The sequence below is a fragment of the Ovis canadensis genome, chromosome 1 (assembly GCF_042477335.2).
Source record: "Ovis canadensis isolate MfBH-ARS-UI-01 breed Bighorn chromosome 1, ARS-UI_OviCan_v2, whole genome shotgun sequence".
NCBI lineage: Eukaryota > Metazoa > Chordata > Mammalia > Artiodactyla > Bovidae > Ovis > Ovis canadensis.
In genome coordinates, this window is record NC_091245.1 from 121405893 (window position 1) to 121430598 (window position 24706).

General features: G+C 43.1%; 1 protein-coding gene across 13 annotated transcripts in view; it reads right to left on the minus strand.

The window, feature by feature from the left end:
• The window catches only part of GPR161 (G protein-coupled receptor 161), an 87493-nt gene extending 64100 nt beyond the window's left edge, over nucleotides 1-23393 (minus strand). For 3 of the 13 annotated variants that reach the window (XM_069548747.1, XM_069548736.1, XM_069548768.1), the window contains exon 1: nucleotides 22478-22773. Coding sequence is in view for 1 of the 13 variants with exons in the window: in XM_069548676.1 (XP_069404777.1) it covers nucleotides 23129-23160 (32 nt within the window). In the remaining 12 variants the exon portion in view is untranslated. Of the gene's footprint in view, nucleotides 1-22011; nucleotides 22788-22922 lie in introns of those variants that run through there. The other 10 variants (XM_069548774.1, XM_069548695.1, XM_069548757.1 and 7 more) reach the window with 9 other exon arrangements.
• Nucleotides 23394-24706: the final 1313 nt, after the last annotated feature.

Consider the following 24706-nt stretch of genomic DNA (forward strand, 5'->3'; position numbering starts at 1 on the left):
GTCCTTCTCCCTGTTTCAGAGAAGCACCACGACATATGGTTAAGAGCATGAGCTAAACTAGAGAGCCTGGGCTCACATCCCAGCTCCACTGCCTAATGGCTCTATGATCTTGACATGTTATCTGACCTCTCTGGGCATCAATTCCCCACTCTGTCAAATGGAGATAATACTCCTTGCTTAGGGGTAAGTACCTCATATGGTTGATGGACAAAAATCAATGAGTTAGTATTTGCAGAGTGCTTAAAATAGAATTTGGTACCACATAAGTGTTTGTTAAATGAATACAGTGGGGAAATTGAGGCTCAGAAAGGTTAAGTGCCCACTTCAAGAGAATATTTGATAACAGCTCTCCAAGTTGGTCCTATGGCTATGTAACTACTTTCAATTTATCTACTCACCACAGCAGGTAAGATTCAACATGGTGTGGCCTCGTCTAAATTCCAGTCTTTTCACCCACCAGCCCCTTTTTGTGCATTCTGCTCCAGCCAGCTATGCTTACATGCTGCCATTTCTAATTTGCTCTGGCTTCTGCCTCGAGTTGGAATGCTCTCCCTGCTTGCAGAATGAATTAATAAAGATTTATGAATTATAAAATGTGTTACTGATCTACTGGTCTAATAACTTGATTGAAAGAGAGAAAGAAATAAACAAATAAATATGGGGGGGTGAGGCTTTAAAGAGATTCAAAAATATACCAAGTCACAACCTTGAATTTGGCAATGATTTCTTGGATATGATGCCAAAGGTACAAGCACAAAAGAAAAATTGACAAACTGAACTTTATGAAAATTTTAAAAATGTGTATATCAAAAGATACCAGGACAGACTTTTGGACTCTGTGGGAGAGGGAGAGGGTGGGATGAATTGGGAGAATGGCATTGAAACATGTATACTAAGAAATGAATATGTAAGAAACGAATCACCAGTCTAGGTTCGATACAGGATACAGGATGCTTGGGGCTGGTGCACTGGGATGACCCAGAGAGATGATATGGGGAGGGTGGTGGGAGGGGGGTTCAGGGTTGGGAACTCATGTACACCTGCGGTGGATTCATGTCAATGTATGGCAAAACCAATACAGTATTGTAAAGTAAAAAAATAAAATTTAAATTAAAAAAAGAAAGAAAGAAAAAGATACCAGGGACAGAACAACACACAGGTTGAGAGAAAATATTTGCAAATCATATATAGGACTATAAATTAATATTCAGCATATATTAAGAACTCCTGAAATTCAACAACAAAAGTCTCCATATTCAAAAAAGATACATGACTAGCCAATAAGCACATGACAAGATGCTCAACTTTACTGATCCTTAGGAAAAGCAAAGCAAAACTATGAGGTATCACCTCACACTCATTAGAATGGTTACCGTCCAAACAAAACCCAGAAAATAATAAGTGCTGATGAGGATGTAGAGAATCCAGAACCCTTGTAGACTGTTGACGGGAATGCAAAATGGTACAGCTACTGCGGAAAACATTACAGCAATTTCTTAAAAAATTAAACACAGAATTACCATATGATCCAGCAATTCTGCTTCTGGATATATACCCCAAATAACTGAAAGCAAGATCTCAAAGAGAGGGACTCCGCTGGTGGTCCAGTAGTTAAGAATCTGCCTGCCAATGCAGGGGACATGGGTTTGATCCCTGGGTTGGGAAGATCCCGCATGCCGTGGGGCAACTAAGCCCATGAGCCCTAATCCCGCGCTCTGTGACACAGAAGCCACCACCAGGAGAAGCCCACAAACCACCACTAGAGAAAGGCTGCACAGACATGCACTGCAGCCCCAAATAAATATACAAACAAACAGAAAAAGCGACTGATTGTAAAAAGACCTCAAAGAGATATCTGTACACCATGGTTCATAGCAGCATTATTCGTGGTAGCTAAAATGTGGAAGAAATCCAAGTGTCCACTGACTGTGAAATGATAAGCATAATATGGCATATCCACAGAAAAGAACATTATTCAGCCTTAAAGAGGAGAGAAACTTTGATGTATGCTACGACATGGATGAACTTTGAGGACATTATGCTAAGTGAAATAAACCAGCCACAAGAAGACAAATATTGTATGATTCTACTTGTATGAGGTACTTTAAAAGTAGTCAGAATCATAGAGACAGAAAGTAGAATGGTGGTTGCCAGGGGCTGGTAAGAGGGAGACAGGAGAGTTGTTTAATGGGTTTAGTTTTGCAAGGTGAAAAGAGTTCTGGAGATAGATGGTGACAATGACTATGCCATATAAATGTACTAAATACTACTGAAAGAAAGTGAAAAGTGAAGTCACTCAGTCGTGTCCGACTCTTTGCGACCCCATGGACTGTAGCCTACCAGGCTTTTCCATCTTTGGGATTCTCCAGGCAAGAATACTGGAGGGGTAGCCATTTCCTCCTCCAGGGGATCTTCCCAACCCAGGGATCAAACCCCGATCTCCTGCATTGCAGGCAGATGCTTTACCCTCTGAGCCACCAGGGAAGCCCCCAGTATTACTGAACTGTACACTTAAAAATGGCTCAGATGATACATTTTATGTTAGGTATATATATTTTACAGCTATTAAAAAGTTGGAAAAAATATACCAGGGTATCTTCTTTTTAACTTCTCTCCTCATGGGATTTAGAGAGTCATGAAATGAAGGAAGTCGGCTATCTTCCTGATGTCTCAACCACTAATGAAAAGAACTTCAGACAGTATATAAACTGCTCCTGCAGTAGAGGAGGAAACACAAGCTATGTCTGCACCACATTATTCCTCACTAGGAACGAGTGCAGCAGCGACTTCCAAGGTAAACTCACTGAGTGAAACAATTCATCATGTTGCACTGTCCCCAGATCACATAAAGCAAAACTCACTGTTTGTTCATCAAGCTCCTCTGGTGCAGTTTTTGTTACGCATGTTAGAGAATGTGAGGAACACTCAGTACTAAGCCAAGCTGGACTCTGAGCCATGGACTGTTGAATGTTTTCAAAGGGCCACTGGCCTCCCTCCCAAGCCTGGCCCAGCAACACTGAAAGCAGCCATCATCGTCCTTGTGTATGCTGGCCAACACAGATGGGGAGGGTTCACTTCAGCCTCCTAGAAAATCCACAAACAACCAGCTGAAGTCATGATGAAGACAACAGAAAGGCGCTTTAGGAAAAGGGAGAGAAACCAGTGGCGGGCTGACCACAGCTCTCTAGGGAAGCCTTAGCAGACTGAAGGTCAAGCAAGACCTCACTATGGAAATAGCTTTCTGAGCTGGACACCCAGCCTGGACCACACTACTTCCCCAGGTGGCAGAAGAGCAGAAATGCCAGCTTTCCCAGGGCAGGCTCAGGAAAGCCTCCACAGATGCTGGCCAAGGCCATCCTGCCTGGAGCTGGGACCCCAGCAAACTCCAAAGGCAAAGCTGGGTCAGGTCAGGTCAGGCTTGCTCAACTTGGTCCAAGTCAACCTGATGCTGCTGCTAGATGTTCCCGTGGTGATTCCCAGGGCAAATGGACCAAGGGTCTGGTCAGGAGCTGGGTCTCAGGCAAAGAGAAGCCAATACCACTCCCTGGAGTTCCTGACTGGTTACTCAATATCTCTACTTGAGTGGCACAGGTACCACAAGCCTAACATGTCCAAAATCAGACTTCAAATCCTTTGCCTGTCAAATCTGTTCTTTCCATGTCTCTTCAACTCAAGTTGTGGTATCTTCATCCTTCCAGTTGCTCAGACCCTAAACTCTGAGTTCACTTCTGACTCCTTACTTTCTCTCACATCTCCTGCCTGATCCATTGGCAAATCTACTGGCTAATGGATCTACTTTTGAAATGTATCTAGTATTCAACTCTGTCTTTCTATCTCTGCTACCATCACTCTAGTCCAGGTTACGTTATGTCTTCTCTGCATTATTAAAATCACTTTCTCACTAAAGAGAAAGCATCTGCATCCGCCATTGTCCCCACCCTCAACACAGCAACCAGAGTAAGCCTGTTAAAATAGAAGTCAAAACACATGAACAAGTCACTGCTTATTCAAAACCCCAAAAGTATTCCCCTATCACTTAGAATAGGCCCTGCATCATCTGGCTCTCCACTACTGGTCCAATTTCATAATAAAAATTACTTTTTAACTGCCATTACTATTTGTCAAACATATCAAGCATGTGTCCACCTAAGGGCCTTTGCACTTGCTGCTTCCTATGTCTGGAATGCCTGCCTTTATCCAAGGTATCATTGTAGGTTGCTCTCTCACTTCCTTTCAGTCTTCAAGTCACCTTTTCAGCAAAACCTTCCCAATCCACACAACCTAACATTTCATACCCCTCTCTAACATTTCACGGCCCCATTCCTTTTCTTTACTTTTCCTCCTTACTGCACGTGTATGTACTTATTTACTTATCTCGTTAATGTATCTCTCTCACACCAGACTGTATGCTCCAAGACAGTAAGAAATCTTGGGTCTGTACATTTTTGGGTCAGCACCTAGAACAGCACCTGGCAAATGACAGGTGCCCAATATATGTGATAAATGAAAGTGTGAATTAACAGTGGAACACTGGACACCTTTGCACACAAGGCGTTATCTTACCTTTAGAGAATTATTTTTGCAGATGTAGCAAACACTATTCATTATCCAGTCAATAACCATCCTCCCCTTTCTCCTGTCAACAGATCCCTGACTTGATGTGGTGTACTATTAGTTTGATGCAAAAGTAATTGTGGTTTTTGCATTGTTAAAATGTATCTTTTGATATTGAAATACATTCTAAATAACAGTCATATTATACATGATTTTAATGTGCTTTTATCTTTCTTTTTTTTTTTGCTAATGACTTATCAGTTGCTGATGATTTTATCTTTATTTTAGACTATGGAACTCATGTTAAACAAAAAGCAAATTTGAAGGATTTTCTTATTTGAGTTCAAAATGGGTCATAAAGCGGCAGAGAAAACTCACATCAACAACACATTTGGCCCAGGAACTGCTAATGAATGCACAGTGCAGTGGTGGTATAAGAAGTTTTGCAAAGGAGACAAGAGGCTTGAAGACGAGAAGCATAGTGGCCAGCCACCAGAAGTTGACAACAACCGAGAGGATCATCGAAGCTGATCATCGTACAGCTACACGAGAAGTTGTCGAAGAACTCAACGTCAACCATTTTACAGCTGTTCAGTGCTCGAAGCAAATCGGAAAGGTGAAAGAGCTCAACAAGTGGGTGTCTCCTGAGCTGTACATGCAAGCTCAGTTGCTTCAACCATGTCCAGCTCTGTGTGACCCTAGGGACTTTAGCCTGCCAGGCTCCTCTGTCCATGGGATTCTCCAGGGCAAGAATACTGGAGTGGATTACCATGCCCTCCTCAAATGAGGAGGGGAATGGACCTCAAATGAAAAAAACTGTTGTTTTTGAAGGGTTGTCTTCTCTTATTCTACACAACAATGAACCATTTCTCTACTGGGTTGTGATGTGTGATGAAAAGTAGATTGTATACAAAGACCAGCTCAGTGATTAAACTGAGAAGAAGCTCCAACGCACTTCCCAAAGCCAAAATTGCCCCCAAAACAGCTCATGGTCACTGTTTGGTGGTCTGCTGCCCATCTGATCCACTACAACTTTCTGAATCCCAGAGAAACCATGACATCAGTTCAGCAAATTGATGTGATGCACCGAAAACTGCAACACTCTCAGCCAGCACTGGTCAATAGGAAGGGCCCGTCCTTCCCCACAACACCCGACTGCAGGTCTCACAACCAACACTCGAAAAGTTGAATGAATTGGGCTAGGAACTTTTGCCTCATTCACCATATTCACCTGATCTCTCACCAACTGACTACCACTTCTCTGAGCATCTCAACAACTTTTTGCAGGGAAGATGCAAAACATGTCTGCATAACTGAACCACTTTGCTATACGTCTGAAACTGACACAATATTGTAAATCAGCTTGACTTCAATTTTTTTAAAAATGCACACATACTCACAAAACAAGAGCGAGAGAGACAGGACCTCCAGTAACAATTTCCCCTTCAAAAATGCACCACAACCCAAGCTGATCCTTGGAAATGCCTCATTCTAGAAATATGAGTTTTATGAGTTGGTGGGGTTTTATCACCTTAAAATGTCAAACCTCTGTTTCAAACCTTTTTAGGAAAAATTCATGAAAATCTATCACACATTTTCCTATATTTGAAAATAAGGTATACAGATCATAATGATTTTCACGATGACTCAAAGTCATTAAATACCAAGATAAATGGAATTCTGACCTTAGATTTCAGTGCTAATGGAATGCTCTCTTTAGAAATTTTAGAGAAGACTGCTCAGCTTCCCAGTTACTCAGCTATGGATTTATCCCTGTGAGTCTTTATTACATAATTGAAAACACAGTTGATTCCCTCAAGCTGGGTAAGGGCAATGTGATTTCCTTTTATATTGGGTTGGCCAAAAAGTCTATTCAGCTTTTTTCAAAACATCTTACAGAAAAACCTGAACTTAAAAAAAAACAAAAACAAAAACAAATCTCTTTTAATCAATTTATTTATTTGGCTTAAAGCGATGGGACTACCAGACCATCTTATCTGCATCCTAAGAAATCTGTATGTAGGTCAAGAAGCAACAATCCCAATAGGACGTGGAACAATGAACTGGTTCAAGATTGGGAAAGGAGCACATCAAGGCTGTACATGAACCGTGAACTTCTAGATGTTCAAGCTGGATTTAGAAAAGGCAGAGGAACCAGAAATCAAATTGCCAACATCCTTTGGATCATCGAAAAAGCAAGAGAGTTCCAGAAAAACATCTACTTCTGTTTATTGACTATGCCAAAGCCTTTGACTGTGTGGACCACAACAAACTGTGGAAAATTCAAGAGATGGGAATACCAGATCACCTGACCTGCCTCCTGAGAAATCTGAATGCAAGTCAAGAAGCAACAGTCAGAACTGGACATGGAACAACAGACTGCTTCCAAATCAGAAAAGGAGTATATCAAGGCTATATATATATTGTCACCCTGCTTATTTAACTTATATGCAGAGTATATTATGAGAAATGCTGGGCTGGATGAAGCACAAGCTGGATACAAGATTGCCAGGAGAAATATCAATAACCTCAGATATGCAGATGACACCACCCTTATGGCAGAAAGTGAAGAAGAACTAAAAAGCCTCTTGATGAAAGTCAAAGAGGAGAATGAAAAAGTTGGCTTAAAACTCAACATTCAGAAAACTAAAATCATGTCATTCTGTCTCAACACTTCATGGCAAATAGATGGAGAAACAATGGAGACAATGACAGACTTTATTTTGGGGGGCTCTAAAAATCACTGCGGATGGTGACTGTAGCCATATTAAAAGCTGCTTGCTCCTTGGAAGAAAAGCTATGATAAACCTATACAGCATATTAAAAAGCAAAGACATCACTCTGTCGACAAAGATCCGTACAGCCAAAGCTATGGTTTCTCCAGTAGTCATGTCCGGATATGAGAGCTGGACCATAAAGAAGGCTGAGCACCAAAGAACTGATGCTTTCGAACTGTGGTATCAGAGAAGGAGAAGACTCTTGACAGGACTTCAAAGAAATCAAACCAGTCAATCCTAAAGGAAATCAGTCCTGAATATTCATTGGAAGGACTGATGCTGAAGCTGAAGCTCCAATACTTTGGCCACCTGATACGAAGAGCCACCTCTTTGAAAAAGACCCTGATGCTGTGAAAGATTGAGGGCAGCAGAAGAGGGTGATGGAGGAGATGGTTGGATGGCATTGTCAATTCAGTGGACATGAGTTTGAGCAAACTTTGGGAGACAGTAAAGGACAAGGAAGCCTGGCGTGCTGCAGTCCAGACTGTAGCCTTTTTGTGGGGTCACAAAAAGTCACAAGACAGAACAACTGAACAGCAACAAACTTATTTGGCTGAGTCGGGTCTTAGTTTTGGCACATGGGATCTCCACTGCGGCACACAGATTCTCTAGTTGTGGCACGAGGGCTTAGCTGCTCTGTGGCATGAGGGTTCTCAGTTCCCTGACAATGGTTCCAATTTGTGACCCCTTCACTGCAAGATGGATTCTTAATGACTGGACCCCCAGGGAAGTCCCCTAGAATGAACTTTTTGGTCAACTCAGTACCAAGTGTGCCTTGCATATTCTGTTTCCTTTTGAAACTTTCTCTGTAATTTATTCAAACTTTGGCTGCCGTTTCCCCTATACAGAGACTATTTACCTGTAGCTTTTCTTGTCAAGCTTATTAAAGGTCTATGTAAAGTAGAAGCTGATATACTGAGGAAGGGCCTCAGTGCAAAGTTCTCCAGGTATGGCTTCTGTCAGACAGATGCCATTCCCTTCTGCACCTTTGGGGAAGGTCGATTTTCTACTTCTCAGCATTTTGCCAGATAAGTGACATGCTAACTGTATTTATATGGCCCAAATGAGTAAGAAAAACAAAGCCCCCCCCCCCAAAAAAAGAAAAAGGCCCTTGAAATAGCTCAGAACTTTCCATTTAACTTTAATATTTTTTAAAATGATAAAAGGGAAACTGCTGAATTTTTAAAAAAGATTGTCAAGTCCTATTGGATTTTATGCCACCAGAAAGACAAATAGATAAGTGCAGATAAATGTTATATACTGGATGACTTATATTAGAAGTTTCCAAAAGGCAAAATCTAAAAAACATGAATTTCTTGAAGAGACTATAGCTATATTTGCAGATGATATTTGCACAGATCTGCATAGCAAGGTAGAGATTATTTTTTGGTTACCTTGCTTCCCTCTTATTTTTATTTCCTCTATAAACTATCCTATCACACATTGTCTAAGTCATGCATTCCCAAACTCTGGGTGGCTGTTACTGTCTGTAGGCCAAATAAATGATGCTGTGCACATATGTGAACTATTATTCTTCAATAATAAATTCTTCACAATAAATATGCTATTGTGGTCAATAACATTTGAATTCATCTTTTACACTGTTATTGATTCACATGAGCTCTCTGTAATTAAGCATTTTCTTTTTTCCGACTGAAGTGGTACCAAAAGCACAGGTGGATCCACACAGCCTGGCAGAGCTTGGTGATCACTATCATAAGCCCTTGCTGACATTTATACAGATAGCATCTGAGGGTGCTTACATCGACCTTAGCAGCAAAAGTCTCAAGAAGCCTTTCTGGAATATCCCAACCTCACAATGACCCTGATCACCCTTTACATCTAGTTCTTTAATATTATCTTTTCAGACATGCTTGTCTTAGCAAAAATTTTTATTTAAGGTGAGTATGCTTTCCCTTGCTGATGGATTATAAATTCCTCCTCAGTTTCCCCTTTGAATTCCCAACAGTACTCTGAATATGGGATTTTATATCCCCCCTACTCATAGTAATATCTATTTTGATCTGATATTCAATAGAAAGAACATGTTTTTCAGAATCTTAACTAAACCTCGGTTTGAATTTCATATGACTACATGCTGTCTCCTAATTCTCTGAGCCTCAATTTTTCCAAAAGATCAAAACAGTGGCATTAACCAACTTCATATGATTACCAATGAGAATATATGATAACATGTGTGAAAGCAGCTAGTGGAGTGACTGTCAGGAGATGGACTTCAAAAAATGTTTAAGAAAGCTACTTAAGACATGAAAAGAAAACGCAATTCTCCTTTTTCCATTCAAATTTTAATTAAAATCAAAGAGGTTTCATTTGACCACTAAGTGAATAAAAGAGAGGAGAGAAAGGCTGTTGAGAAAGACTGAAAAATGGAAACACGTCTGACTCCACTGGGGGCTCAGGGCTGACAGCTCAGTCAGCAGGAAAGCATTCAGCCAAGAACTCAGCTGCTTGGTAACCACTAAGGCTCAATTCCAGCTGAGTCAGGCTCTCAGGCACCCAGGTGACCAGCTGACTGAAAAACATGCAATTTTAATTTACCTACATCTGTGGTGAGGGGTACTGATATTCCAGGCCACAACCCCTTCCCTGAGAGAGCAAATCTCATCTTTTAAAGCTAAAGAGAGAGTCAAGATGGCTGGGAGGGTCTGAAAATGTCTAATTAGAAAACTCTAGATCATAATCAAACTCAGTTACTACCCCAATATTTCATAAGAGTGGTTCTCAAGGAGGGGTGATTTTGCCTCCACTTCCACTTCAAGGGATATCGGGCAATTTCTGGAGACGTCTTCAGTTGTCACATCTCAGGGGATGCTACTAGCATCTAAGGCCAAAGATGCTGCTAAACATCCCATAATGCACTGGGAAGCCTCTTGCTCACCTCCAACAAAGAAGTATCCAGCCCAATATGTCAGTGGGGCTGAGGTTAGGAAAGCCTGTTCTATAGGAGTAACTGGGTTCATTCTACTTGTTCCTACGTATACTAACAAACAGATCAAGAAAAATAAAACTCCCTCCATAAACAAATTTACATACATGCTCCAAGAAGACAAGAGACAGAAGCTATGTTGAGAATAAGGCTGAGTTGATTACTTCTGTCACAAGATAACTAATGATTCCTATGCTAATTGGTTTTACCCTTTATTATTTGTTTTACTTATTATCTTCATTCCAGTTCAGTTCAGTCGGTCAGTCGTGTCTGACTCTTTGCGACCCCATGAACTGCAGCACACCAGGCCTCCCTGTCCATCACCAACTCCCAGAGTTCACCCAAACCCATGTCAATCGAATTGGTGATGCTATCCAACCATCTCATCCTCTGTCGTCCCCTTCTCCTCCTGCCCTCAATCCTTCCCAGTATCAGGGTTTTCAAATGAGTCAGCTCTTTGCATCAGGTGGCCAAAGTATTGGAGTTTTAGCTTCAGCATCAGTCTTTCCAATGAATATTCACGACTGACTTCCTTTAGAATGGACTGGTTGGATCTCCTTGCACTCCAAGGGACTCTCAAGAGTTTTCTCCAACACCACAGTTCAAAAGCATCAATTCTTCAGCACTCACCTTTCTTTATAATCCAACTCTCACATCCATACATGACCACTAGAAAAACCATAGCCTTGACTAGACAGACCCTTGTTGACAAAGTAATGTCTCTGCTTTTCAATACGCTGTCTAGGTTGGTCATAACTTTTCTTCCAAGGAGTAAGTGTCTTTTAATTTCATGGCTGCAATCACCATCTGCAGTGATTTTGGAGCCCAGAAAAATAAAGTCAGCCACTATTTCCACTGTTTCCCCATCTATTTGCCATAAAGTGACAGGACCAGATGCCACGATCTTCGTTTTCTGAATGTTGAGCTTTAAGCCAACTTTTTCGCTCTCCTCTTTCACCTTCATCAAGAGGCTCTTTAGTTCTTCTTCACTTTCTGCCATAAGGATGGTGTCATCTGCATATCTGAGGTTACTGATATTTCTCCCGGCAATCTTGATTCTAGCCTGTGCTTCCTCCAGCCCAGCGTTTCTCATGATGTATTTTGCATATAAGTTAAATAAGCAGGGTGACAATATACAGCCTTGACATACTCCTTTTCCTATTTGGAACCAGTCTGTGGTTCCATGTCCAGTTCTAACTGTTGCTTCCTGACCTGCATACAGGTTTCTCAAGAGGCAGGTCAGGTGGTCTGGTATTCCTATCTCTTTCAGAATTTTCCACAGTTTATTGTGATCCACACAGTCAAAGGCTTTGGCATAGTCAATAAAGCAGAAATAGATGTTTTTCTGGAACTCTCTTGCTTTTTCCATGATCCAGTGGATGTTGGCAGTTCCATCTCTGGTTCCTCTGCCTTTTCTAAAACCAGCTTGAACCTCAGGAAGTTCACGGTTCACGGATTGCTGAAGCCTGGCTTGGAGAATTTTGAGCATTACTTTACTAGTGTGTGAGATGAGTGCAATTGTGTGGTAGTTTGAGCATTCTTTTGCACTGCCTTTCTTTGGATTGGAATGAAAACGGACTTGTTCCAGTCCTGTGGCCACTGCTAAGTTTTCCAAATTTGCTGGCATATTGAGTGCAGCACTTTCACAGCATCATCTTTCAGGATTTGAAACAGTTCAACTGGAATTCCATCACCTCCACTAGCTTTGTTTGTAGTGATCCTTCCTAAGGCCCATTTGACTTCACACTCCAGCATGTCTGGTTCTAGATGAGTGATCACAGCATAGTGATTATCTGGGTTGTGAAGATCTTAAAAGCTCAGCAAACTAAGCTCATGATGCTAAAACTGAGATTATGGCTTAAAATGGTATTCCTTCTAAATATATTTTTCTGATGACTGTATCTGAGACATATGCCATAATATAAAGCCCTGAGGAACAGAGGAGGCCCCTTTCCTCCCTTACCACACTGCCACTTGTTCCGAGACACTCCTAACTTCCCCCTTCTCATTCCTCCCTCAGCTACCTCGAAAAAATGTTTACTTCATACCTATTGAGAGCTAAGCTTGACTTTGCAGCTGCACATAGCACTGAGCAAGATGCTAAAAACCTCTCCTCTCCTGGAGCTTACATTCAGGGAACAGGGGACACAGACAGCAAATAAATAAATAATGAATAGTAGAAATTTCCAGTTATAATGTTCATAAATACTAGGGATAATGTCCAACATAATAAGTATAATTAACATGGCCATATGTTATATATGAAAATTGTCAAGAGTAAATTCTGAGTTCTCAGCACAAGGAAAAAAATTGTTCCATTTCTTTAATTTTGAATCTGTATGAGATGATGGACATTCATTAAACTTATTGTGATAATCATTTCATGGTGCATGCAAGTCAAATCATTATGCTGTATACCTTAAACTCGTACTGTGCTACGTCAATTATATCTCAATCAATCTCTAAAAACAGGAAAAGAAAAAAAATAACTTGATAAAAAAACAAATAAAAATATTAAAAAATACACAAAATAATTCCAAAGAGTGGTGGGTGCTATAAGGATAAGCAAAATGGACTAACAGTGGATGAGCTGGGAGCGAGGAGTCAGCAAAGTCTCTCCAAAGAGCTAAGGATTTGAGCAGAGACCAAAAAATGATGGAAGGGAATTTCAGGTCACGGGAAGAGCCCTTCCAAAGTCCCTGAGTCAGAATGAGCTTGGGATGCTTGAGGAATAGCAAGGAAGCTGGAGAGGAGTGAGGGGAGAGGCAGGCTGTGGAAACAGCAAGGGGCCAGATTACACAGGGCACTGTGGGTCGTGGTAAGGAGTGTGGATGAGACTCCATGTGGGAACAGAGGCCCCTGGAATGATGCATCTGATTCATGTTTTAGAAGGGTTATTCTGCTGCCGGGTGAAGAACGGACTATAGGGCCCACGCATGGAGGCAGAGACACAAGTCTGAGGCTGCTGCTATATCTCTAGTGAGAGATAAAGGCTTGGACCAAGGTTGTGGTAACAGGTGTCAAGAAGGGATCAGGTTCATTCATCTCCAACACTTGAGAGCTGAAAGCTTTCAAAGTAACTCATTCTAATGTGTTATTTTACAGACAATGGACAGGAAGGCCCAAAGAGGTGACGTGAGTTTCTCATAGACATGCTACATTAGCTAAAGAGGCTTACCAGCAAACCTTGACCTTCAACCTTGATGTCAGATTCAAACCCTGACCTCCCTGGTGTCAGAAAGGAAAGACACTGAAGAAAAGTAAAAGATACAATAATTTTCAATAATTTTAGATGAAAAATGCAAAGAAAATGAAAGAGAGAATTTAGGGAAAATTAATTTTGAGATAGGAGAAGGCTTCCCAAAAGACAGAAAACTTGAAGCCATAGTGAAAAGTCTTATAGACTTAACCACATAAACACTGGAGAAGGAAATGGCAACCCACTCCAGTATTCTTGCCTGAAAAAATCCCATGGACAGAGGAGCCTGGTGGGCTACAGTCCATGGGGTCACGAAGAGTCAGACACAACTGAGCAACCAACAGTAACTCATGCTGCTGCTGCTGCTAAGTCACTTCAGTCGTGTCTGACTCTGTGCGACCTCATAGACAGCAGCCCACCAGGCTCCCCCGTCCCTGGGAGTCTCCAGGCAAGACCAGTGGAGTGGGTTGCCATTTCCTTCTCCATTGCATGAAAGTGAAAAGTGAAAGTGAAGTCACTCAGTCGCATCTGACTCTTAGCGACCCCATGGACTGCAGCCCACCAGGCTCCACTGTCCATGGGATTTTCCAGGCAAGAGTACTGGAGTGGGGTGCCATTGCCTTCTCTGAACACTAACTCATAAACATTAAACAACCAAAGGTACAATAAGCAAACCCAGGAAGACAAAAAAGGCAAGATACTTGATTTATTAACAAGAAAAGGATTAACATTTTAAAAGACCCTCACAAATTGATGAAATCACCAACAATTCAATGGAAAAATTGTTAACGGATCTGAAGAAGTATAAATCCATTAATGTGTGTTTTAAGAGTAGACTAAGAAGAATCTATCAGCATTTAAAATGCACACAACTTTGATATGGAGTAGTCTCCAAGATATACATTAAATTTTTAAAATTCTATAAGCAGAATGGGGTATTTAGTATGTTACTATAATAATTTTTTTAGGGAAAGAAAATTGATAATAAAATTGAATATTTTATTTATCTATAAATGCATGTGTATAGAAAAACACAAAAAAAGTGGCAAAATTAGTTCTTCCATGAAAGGGAAATAGAGGGTCAGAGTAGAAGGGAGGTATTACCATTTATAGCCTTTGAATACTACCTACGGGCGGGCCATGGTGGAGAGAGCTGACAGAATGTGGTCCACTGGAGAAGGGAATGGATGGCAAACCACTTCAGTATTCTTGCCTTGAGAACCCCATGTACAGTATGAAAAGGCAAAATGATAGGATACTGAAAGAGGAACTCCCCAGGTCAGTAGGTGCCCAATATGCTACTGGAGGTCAGTGGAGAAATAACTCCAGAAAGAATGAAAAGATGGAGCCAAAGCAAAAACAATATCCAGCTGTGGATGTGACTGGTGATAGAAGCAAGGTCCGATGCTGTAAAGAGCAATATTGCATAGGAACCTGGAATGTCAGGTCCATGAATCAAGGCAAATTGGAAGTGGTCAAACAAGAGATGGCAAGAGTGAACGTCGACATTCTAGGAATCAGCGAACTAAAATGGACTGGAATGGGTGAATTTAACTCAGATGACCATTATATCTACTACTGTGGGCAGGAATCCCTCAGAAGAAATGGAGTAGCCATCATGGTCAACAGAAGAATCCGAAATGCAGTACTTGGATGCAATCTCAAAAACGGCAGAATGATCTCTGTTCGTCTCCAAGGCAAACCATTCAGTATCACAGTTATCCAAGTCTATGCCCCAATCAGTAACACTGAAGAAGCTGAAGTTGAACGGTTTTTATGAAGACATGCAAGACCTTTCAAAACTAACACCCCCAAAAGATGTCCTTTTCATTATAGCGGACTGGAATGCAAAAGTAGGAAGTCAGGAAACACCTGGAGTAACAGGCAAATTTGGCCTTGGAATGCAGAATGAAGCAGGGCAAAGATTAATAGAGTTTTGCCAAGAAAATGCACTGGTCATAGCAAACACCCTCTTCCAACAACACAAGAGAAGACTCTACACGTGGACATCACCAGATGGTCAACACCAAAATCAGATTGATTATATTCTTTGCAGCCAAAGATGGAGAAGCTCTATACAGTCAATAAAAACAAGACCAGGAGCTGACTGTGGCTCAGATCATGAACTCCTTATTACCAAATTCAGACTCAAATTGAACAAAGTAGGGAAAACCGCTAGACCATTCAGGTATGACCTCAATCAAATCCCTTATGATTACACAGTGGAAATGAGAAATAGATTTAAGGGCAAAGATCTGATAGATAGAGTGCTTGATGAAGTATGGAATGAGGTTCATAACACTGTACAGGAGACAGGGATCAAGACCATCCCCATGGAAAAGAAATGCAAAAAAGCAAAATGGCTATATGGGGAGGCCTTACAAATAGCTGTGAGAAGAGAGGCGAAAAGCAAAGGAGAAAAGGAAAGATATAAGCATCTGAATGCAGAGTTCCAGAGAGCAAGAAGGGATAAGAAAGCCTTCTTCAGCAATCAATGCAAAGAAATAGAGGAAAAGAACAGAATGGGAAAGCCTAGAGATCTCTTCAAGAAAATTAGAGATACCAAGGGAACATTTCATGCAAAGATGGGCTTCATAAAGGACAGAAATGGTCTGGATCTAAAAGAAGCAGAAGATATTAAGAAGAGGTGGCAAGAATACACGGAAGAACTGTACAAAAAAGATCTTCACAACCAGATAATCACAAAGGTGTGATCACTCATCTAGAGTCAGACATCCTGGAATGTGAAGTCAAGTCTGCCTTAGAAAGCATCATTACGAACAAAGCTAGTGGACGTGATGGAATTCCAGTTGAGCTGTTTCAAATCCTAAAAGATGATGCTATGACAGTGCTGCACTCAATATGCCAGCAAATTTGGAAAACTCAGCAGTGGCCACAGGACTGGAAAAGATCAGTTTTCATTCCATTTCCAAAGAAAGGCAGTGCAAAAGAATGCTCAAACTACCACACAATTGCACTCATCTCACATGCTAGTAAAGTAATGCTCAAAATTCTCCAAGCCAGGCTTCAGCAATACGTGAACCATGAACTTCCTGAGGTTCAAGCTGGTTTTAGAAAAGGCAGAGGAACCAGAGATCGAATTGCCAACATCCGCTGGATCTTGGAAAAAGCAAGAGAGTTCCACAAAAATATCTATTTCTGCTTTATTGACTATGCCAAAGCCTTTGACTGTGTGGATCACAATAAACTGTGGAAAATTCTGAGAGAGATGGGAATACCAGACCACCTGACCTGCCTCTTGATAAATCTATATGCAGGTCAGGAAGCAACAGTTAGAACTGGACATGGAACAACAGACTGCTTCCAAATAGGAAAAGGAGTACATCAAGGCTGTACATTGTCACCCTGCTTATTTAACTTATATGCAGAGTACATCATGAGAAACACTGGACTGGAAGAAACACAAGCTGGAATCAAGATTGCCAGGAGAAATACCAATAATCTCAGATATGCAGATGACACCACCATTATGGCACAAAGTGAAGAGGAACTAAAAAGCCTCTTGATGAAAGTGAAAGAGGAGAGTAAAAAAGTTCGCTTAAAGCTCAACATTCAGAAAACAAAGATCATGGCATCTGGTCCCATCACTTCATGGGAAATAGATGGGGAAACAGTAGAAACAGTGTCAGACTTTATTTTTGGGGGCTCCAAAATCACTGCAGATGGTGACTGCAGCCATGAAATTAAGAGACACTTACTCCCTGGTAGAAAAGTTATGACCAACCTAAATAGTGTATTCAAAAGCAGAGACATTACTCTGCTGACTAAGGTCCGTCTAATCAAGGCTATGGTTTTTCCAGTGGTCATGTATGGATGGGAGAGTTGGACTGTGAAGAAGGCTGAGCACTGAAGAATCTATGCTTTTGAACTGTGGTGTTAGAGAAGACTCTTGAGAGTCCCTTGGACTGCAGGGAGATCCAATCAGTCCATTCTGAAGGAGATCAGCCCTGGGATTTCTTTGGAAGGAGTGATGCTAAACCTGAAACTCCAGTGCTTTGGTCACCTCATGCGAAGAGTTGACTCCCTCTGATGCTGGGAGGGACTGGGGTCAGGAGGAGAAGGCGACGACAGAGGATGAGATGGCTGGATGGCATCACTGACTCTATGGACGTGAGTCTGAGTGAACTCTGGGAGTTGGTGATGCACACACAGGGAGGCCTGGCGTGCTGCCATTCACGGGGTCGAAAGAGTCAGACATGACTGAGCAACTGAACTGAACTGATGCCTTATGTATACATCTATCTCCAAACAAGTAAACCTAAAAGTAATTAAATAAACTCAATCTCTTTTTCTGCATAATCCCCAGATCCCAATATACAAAAGGAATTTTGCTTAAATAAATGTTTAAAATATACACTTCCTCTGACCCAGCAACTTCACTTCTAAGAATAACTTTTATCCAAAAATACTCTACAAACATAGAGCCTTATGTATAAGCATGTTCACTATCAGTTCAGTCACTCAGTCGTGTCCAATTCTTTGTGATCCCATGGACTGCAGCCCGCCAGGCTTTCCTGTCCATCACCAACTCTTGGAGCTTGCTTAAACTCATGTCCATCGAGACAGTGATGCCATCCAACCATGTCATCCTCTGTCACCCCCTTCTCCTGTCTTCAATCTTTCCCAGCATCAGGGTCTTTTCAAATGAGTCAGCTCTTCGCATCAGGTGGCCAAGGTATTGGAGTTTCAGCTTCAGCATCAGTCCTTCCAATGAATATTCAGGACTGATTTCCTTTGGGATAGACTGGTTGGATCTCCTTGCAGTCCAAGGGACTCTCAAGAGTCTTCTCCAACACCACAGTTCAAAAGCATTATTTCTTTGGCACTCAGCTTTCTTTATAGTCCAACTCTCACATCCATACATGACTACTTGAAAAACTACAGCTTTGACTAGACAGACCTTTGTTGGCAAAGTAATATCTCTGCATTTTAATACACTGTATAGGTTGGTTATAGCTTTGTTTCCAAGTAGTGAGTCTTTTAATTGCATGGCTGCAGTCACCATCTGCAGTGATTTTGGAGCCCCCAAAAATAAAGTCTCTCACTGTTTCATTTCCCCACCTATTTGCCATGAAGTGATGGGACCAGATGCCATGATCTTAGTTTTCTGAATGCTGAGTTATAAGCCAACTATTTCACTCTCCTCTTTCACCTTCATCAAGAGGCTCTTTAGTTCTTCTTCACTTTCTGCCATAAGGGTGGTATCATCTGCATATCTGAGGTTATTGATATTTCTTCTGGCCATCTTGACTCCAGCTTGTGCTTCATCCAACCTGGCATTTCACATGATGTATTCTGCACAGAACTTAAATAAGCACGGTGACAATATACAGCCTTGACGTACTCCTTTCGTGATTTGGAACCACTCTGTTGTTCCATGTCCAGTTCTAACTGTTGCTTCTTGACCTACATACAGATTTCTCAGGAGGTAGGTCAGGTGGTCTGGTATTCCCATCTTTCTCAGAATTTTCCACAGTTTGTCGTGACCCACACAGTCAAAGGCTTTCGCATAGCCAATAAAGCAGAAGTAGATGCTTTTCTGGAACTCTTTTGCTCTTTCTATGATCCAACAGATGTTGGCAATTTGACCTCTGGTTCCTCTGCCTTTTCTAAATTCAGCTTGAACATCTGGAAGTTCACGGTTCATGTACTGTTGAAGTCTGGCTTGGAGAATTATGAGCATTACTTTGCTAGCATGTGAGATGACTGCAACTGTGCTATGGTTTAAACATTCTTTGGCATTGCCTTTCTTTGGGATTGGAATGAAAACTGACCTTTTCCAGTCCTGTGGCCACTGCTGAGTTTTCCAATTTTGCTGGCATATTAAATATAGCACTTCCATACTATCATCTTTTAGGATTTGAAATAGCTCTACCAGAATTGCACTAGGTTTGTCCCTAGTGATGCTTCCTTATGCCCACTTGACTTCACATTCCAGGATGTCTGGCGCTAGGTGAGTGATCATGCCATTGTGGTTATCTGGGTCCCAAAGATCTTTTCGTGAAGATCTGGGTCATGAAGACCAAAATGTGGTCCACTAGAGAAGGGACTGAAATGGCAAACCAGTTCGGCATTCTTGCCTTGAGAACTCCATGAACAGTATGAAAAGGCAAAAAGATATGATACTGAAAGATGAACTCCCCAGGTCAGTAGGTGCCCAATATGCTACTCGAGAAGAGTGGAGAAATAACCCCAGAAAGTAAAGAGGCAGAGCCAAAGCAAAACAACGCCCAGTTGTGGATGTGACTGGTGATAGAAGTAAAGTCCAATGCTGCAAAGAACAATATTGCATAGGACAGAATGATCTCTATTCATTTCCAAGGCAAACCATTCAATATGTTTACTACTATAGCACTGATAATAGATGAAGCTAGAAAAAAATCTCAAAGCCCCTCAATAGGGAAATGTTTAAATGAATTCTGGTGAATCTATACTATAAAATACTATGTAGTCATTTAAAAGAATGAAGTATATCTATGTTATTGGCATTAGAAGACATCCAAGTCTGATTATTAAGTCAAAAAATTAAGTCATGGAGCATATAATTATATATGATCCCCATTTATGTATTTTTAAAGGCATATCCAATATACTAAGGTTGGTCCTAAAGTTGGAAATGCAAATAGTACTTTACCATGTTTTATAATATAATATCAATAAACCATATATTATGCATTCATATTCACCTCTGTTTCCAGGTTTGTTAAAATGGCTAACAAAAACTAGTTGGAAGTATTCTTTTGGTGCAGGACTAGAATCACAGAGGAGATCAGTACTAGTACTGGCTGAATGAATGAAGTATTGAGTCATAAAGTCAATCCTTACTCCAAATTCCAGGTAGCACTACCTCCAAATTTGTTGCTGTTTGTTGCTCTCAAAGAAACACAGCAAGAAAACATCACTTCTGCCCTCTAGTTACCCTTTATTGCATCTCTGAATGACAGCAAGTACTTCCTAAGGTTGCAAGCTGGCAGTCTGCAGGCTACAACGAGCTTACATACATGATTTAGTTGCCCAGCATACTTTGAAAACTGTTTTGAATTAGTTGCCAATTTTAAAAACATGGAGCTTTCTACCTTAAAAATTTGTAACTTTCCACCGCCCCCTCCCCTAATTCAGATTAAGCAAAATGCTAGAACCTTGTCACACCTGCTATCTCTTTACAGAAGGTATGTTCTACCCACAGCCCCCACATAGCCATTCTGCACTCAGGCTTCCTGACTGGTCCCAGCAGAGTTTACATCACAGAACTGTACCTCCTTTGGGTGGGATTTAGATCAGCTCCAGTTCACCCTATTCTGTCTTTCACAGAACCCAAGCAACGAACTCCAACCCTCTAATCACATGGCCAGGCCTCATTTCTGACTCTGCATAGGGCTGCAACATAAAGAAAATGATTTGACTACTTGAGGCTTGGACTTAGTTTCTAAATGCCAAGCAGGCCTCCTTGTGAAAAGTTCCTTTTTTCCCATCAAGGTGGTGGTGTTGTAAGGCAAGGAAAATCCTGAGTTCAAGGACCCACCTGTGTTGGAGCCCATGTGAAAAGTACTGCTAAGTCAAAAGACCTGAGTACAATCTTGGCTCCTTACTTGCCGAGCAGAGTACTTTTCTTGAGTCTCAGTTTCCTCACCAGTAAAAGCTGCTAATAACACTCCAGAGGGCTGTTACATGAATGAAATTTAAAAGTGTGTATTAAAGTGCTTGGAAGCATCTTATAAGTATAAAACGAGTGTAGATTAAGACAGGAGAAGAGAGGCACTATGGAAGAAGTGACTGAAATGGGTGGCTGAATCTCAGTTAAAGAGTTGGATGAAGAGCTCCTGTCTGTGCGATCTGAGGTACTTCCCACCACCTCTCTCTGCTGGGGGCCTGGGAAATGCCTTTCCTCACCCATCTCAGTAGCCACGAGGGATTATGAGGGAAAGCCATCTAATATTTTTCGATGCAGCAGCTCTCCAAAGCTCATTTCTGGGTCCAGGTCACAGGTGGAAAAGACGCTGGGCTGAGTCACTGTTGGCTGGATGGGGAGGAAGCACAGTGATGCTCACTCCACCACCATCGCCACCACCTTGAGCCTCCCCTCAAACATTAACGCTCTCATTATCTCAACTGGATACATCAAGGAACCTTTCCCTCCAAAACCACACCACCTTCACAGGGAGGAGGTGCTTTCAGGGCTCTTGAGAGCACTGACAAAACAGATGAAAGGTACAATTAAAAAAAAACAGTCTGAAAGATGTGAGATAAACTGATAACGCATCGCTGTGTGGTTACCAGAGCAGACCCGTAGACATTCTTATCCCACATGCCTTTGTCCAAAGGTTTGGACCAGGGCTAAGCTCTGGTCCAGAAGGCGGGCCAAGTACCCCCAAACTAACCGAATCGCTGCTGGCAGACCTGGAGAGCAGAGACGCCTACCCGGCGGCGCCCAAGTGGGCCGGGCGACTTCTGGGCGCACCTTCCGCCCAGCTCGGGAGACAGCGCCCAGAGCCCCGACCGAGGATGCAGCTCACCTGGTCCTCACGGATTTCGGCTAAGGGTCGAAGCCGCTTCGCCCCGCACACCTGTCCCGGAGGGGACCTTCAAGCCCCTCGGTCCAGGGGGCACGGGGCCGCACCGCCGTCCTCCCTTTCCGGGGGTCTGAGAAAGGGGCTTCCGGCAGCGAGGCAGCAGCCAGGCGGGCTAGTAGGAAGGGCCTCTCAGAAGCCCCGGCCTCAGGGCAGGGCGCGCCCTCAAGATCTTCCCACAAAGAGTCCCGGATCCGCGAAGCAAAGCGGCGTGCGCGGGGAAGATAACTCCCTACCTCCAAGGGGCGCGGAGGGGAAAAAAGCGCCGTGGGGGCGGGGAGGCGTGGGGGCAGGGGGCGCGGAGACCCGTCTGGCCTGCACCCCCGCGCCCTCCCGCACGGCACAAAGAACTCGGCCCCGCTCCATCCCTGCCAGCGCCCCACTTCCCGCCCGCGCCCCGGCGGGCACTCACCCAGAGGCCGCCGCGGCAGCTCAGGGCCGGGTCGGCCCGAGCCGCCTCCCCGCCTCCGTCGCCGCCGCGGCAGCAGCTTCCTTCCTCCCGGCCGCGCTCGGGGGCCGGAGGTTTCGGGTTTCAGCCCGCGGAGCCCCGCTTCGCTCCTCCCGCCGCCCCGCCGCCAGCACGCGTACCCGGCCAGAGCACAGACCGAGTAACTTCGCGGCGCTCGCGCCGCCCGCCCCTTCTCCGCCGTCCCGAGCCCCTCCGCCCGCGGGCCCGCCGAATCCCTCGCGCCCCGCACGGCCCCGCCCGGGCTCCGCGCGCCGCCGCCCCTGCCCATCCCGGAGCCGCCGCTTCCCATCCCTCACACCCCTTCCTTTCGCGTCTGCCCTCCCTCCCGGCCACTTTTCCATTTCTTCCCACGGTCGGCCTCAGCTGCTGCTCTTTGTCTCGCCCTTACCCTCTCCGCCCGTAAACCTTTGTGGTCCCTCTTCAGGCCCTCCCTGCATCCTGTTCCTCCGTCCCAGTTCCAGCTGTTAGGACGTCGCCTTTGCCATTCTCTCTGCATTGCGCTTATACTTTCGGATTCTTCCCGTAGGCTCCGCACAGTCCCATTCTCCTCCAGCCTCGCCGTGGACGGCTCCTGGCATCGCCTTTCCTGCTCACCTTTCGTTCATCCAGCGAACGTGCCTGAGCATCTGCCTGCTTCCAGGCACTGTCCCGCACCCTGGGAATATCACAGTGAATCCACCCGCGAAACCAGCCTTTGAGGATCCCACAACTCCTGAGAGTGGGAGGGTGAATGTAAACAGACCTTTTCAAGGCTACTTTCTACCTCTGAGCCAAGGCCAGGGAGCAGTAACTACAATACACAGACCAGGGCGCTGCCGGTTCAGGGGACAAAACAGTTCTTCTCATATGTGGTTCCCTCCCCCCCCCCCCGCCCCCCCGCCCCCCCGCCCCCCCGCCCGGCGTCCCTCCCCCCCCCGCCCCCCCGCCCTTTCTCAGTTCCCATGTTCTGTAGCATCTCTAGCCTCATGTGTTTTCTGTGCAGCAGTCTTAATAAAAGGACAAAAAGTTGAAGCATACAGTAAAACTGCTTTAAAAATGAAGGTAGGGAAGGAAGAAAGAAACAAAAGGGAGAGGAAAGGGGTAGCAAATGAATCAGGTAAGTAGTTATAAAGCCCGGTTCACCAAACTCCAGCAAAAAACTGATGCTATGCCCAGAACAGGATTCAAATAACTGAAATCCATCCGCTTTGATAAATGTATTAGTTATTCCCTCGTCTACAAGTTGGCACTGTGGGAGCTGCTTCCTTATTAATATTAGGCCACTGAGTACCATTTTAGAATTATAATTTACTATCTAACACCTGCCAAACACCCAGCTTGTCTTCAGGGACAAAGGAGATAATAGGGACACAAAAAGCACATGGATGCCTGAATATTCCTATGGGACAGCTGCTTTATTTGGTCAAAAACTGGAAGCTGAAACTCCACACAGAATCTAGGTCACCAGCAAGCCAGATGCTTGAAAGACCTTAAAGCAGTCTGTTCTTGAGAGTATTTTAGACTTTTATTCTGAAATCCCTGTTTATTTTTTTAATTTGCATTGACTCAGGCATTGGCTAAGCGCTGTGACCTGGAGAGTCATTTAACCTTCCCGAATCTCAGCTCTCAGCTTATTCATCATATATAAAATAGGCCTACTCACACCTGCCTATCTGTAGAGTTAGAAAGACGAAATGAGATAATGGAAGTAAATCCTCAGTGCTATAGAGAGCTAAACCCTTTTGAAAGTTGGCATTCAAGAAAGATCTGGTAATATATGCCATACACTGGCATGGAGACAATGAGAATCAGAAACAGTTATGGCTCTTTCAGCTCTGTATCCACCCATGATGCAAAAGATGTCCTTCTCAGACTTACTCTATTTCATTTTGAACTCTCAACTGAAAACAGTTTTTTTCTCTTGCTGCTCATTATCAACTATGTTATTTATCACAAAGGCTTTTCCTACCATAGCTCATAAACTGAAAACTTACCGTGCACTCAAGAATAGAAACTGCTACCGACAAGTGCATTTTTTTCAATTGCTCTCTCAAGATGTTTTCCTTCTTCTAAAGCTAATAGTGAGCTATTAGCAGTATTCAAACACAGCAAAATGGAAAAAATATTTCACTATATATCACTGTATAGATTACAGTCATGTGAAAAACATGACATTGATTTTGTGCAAGGATT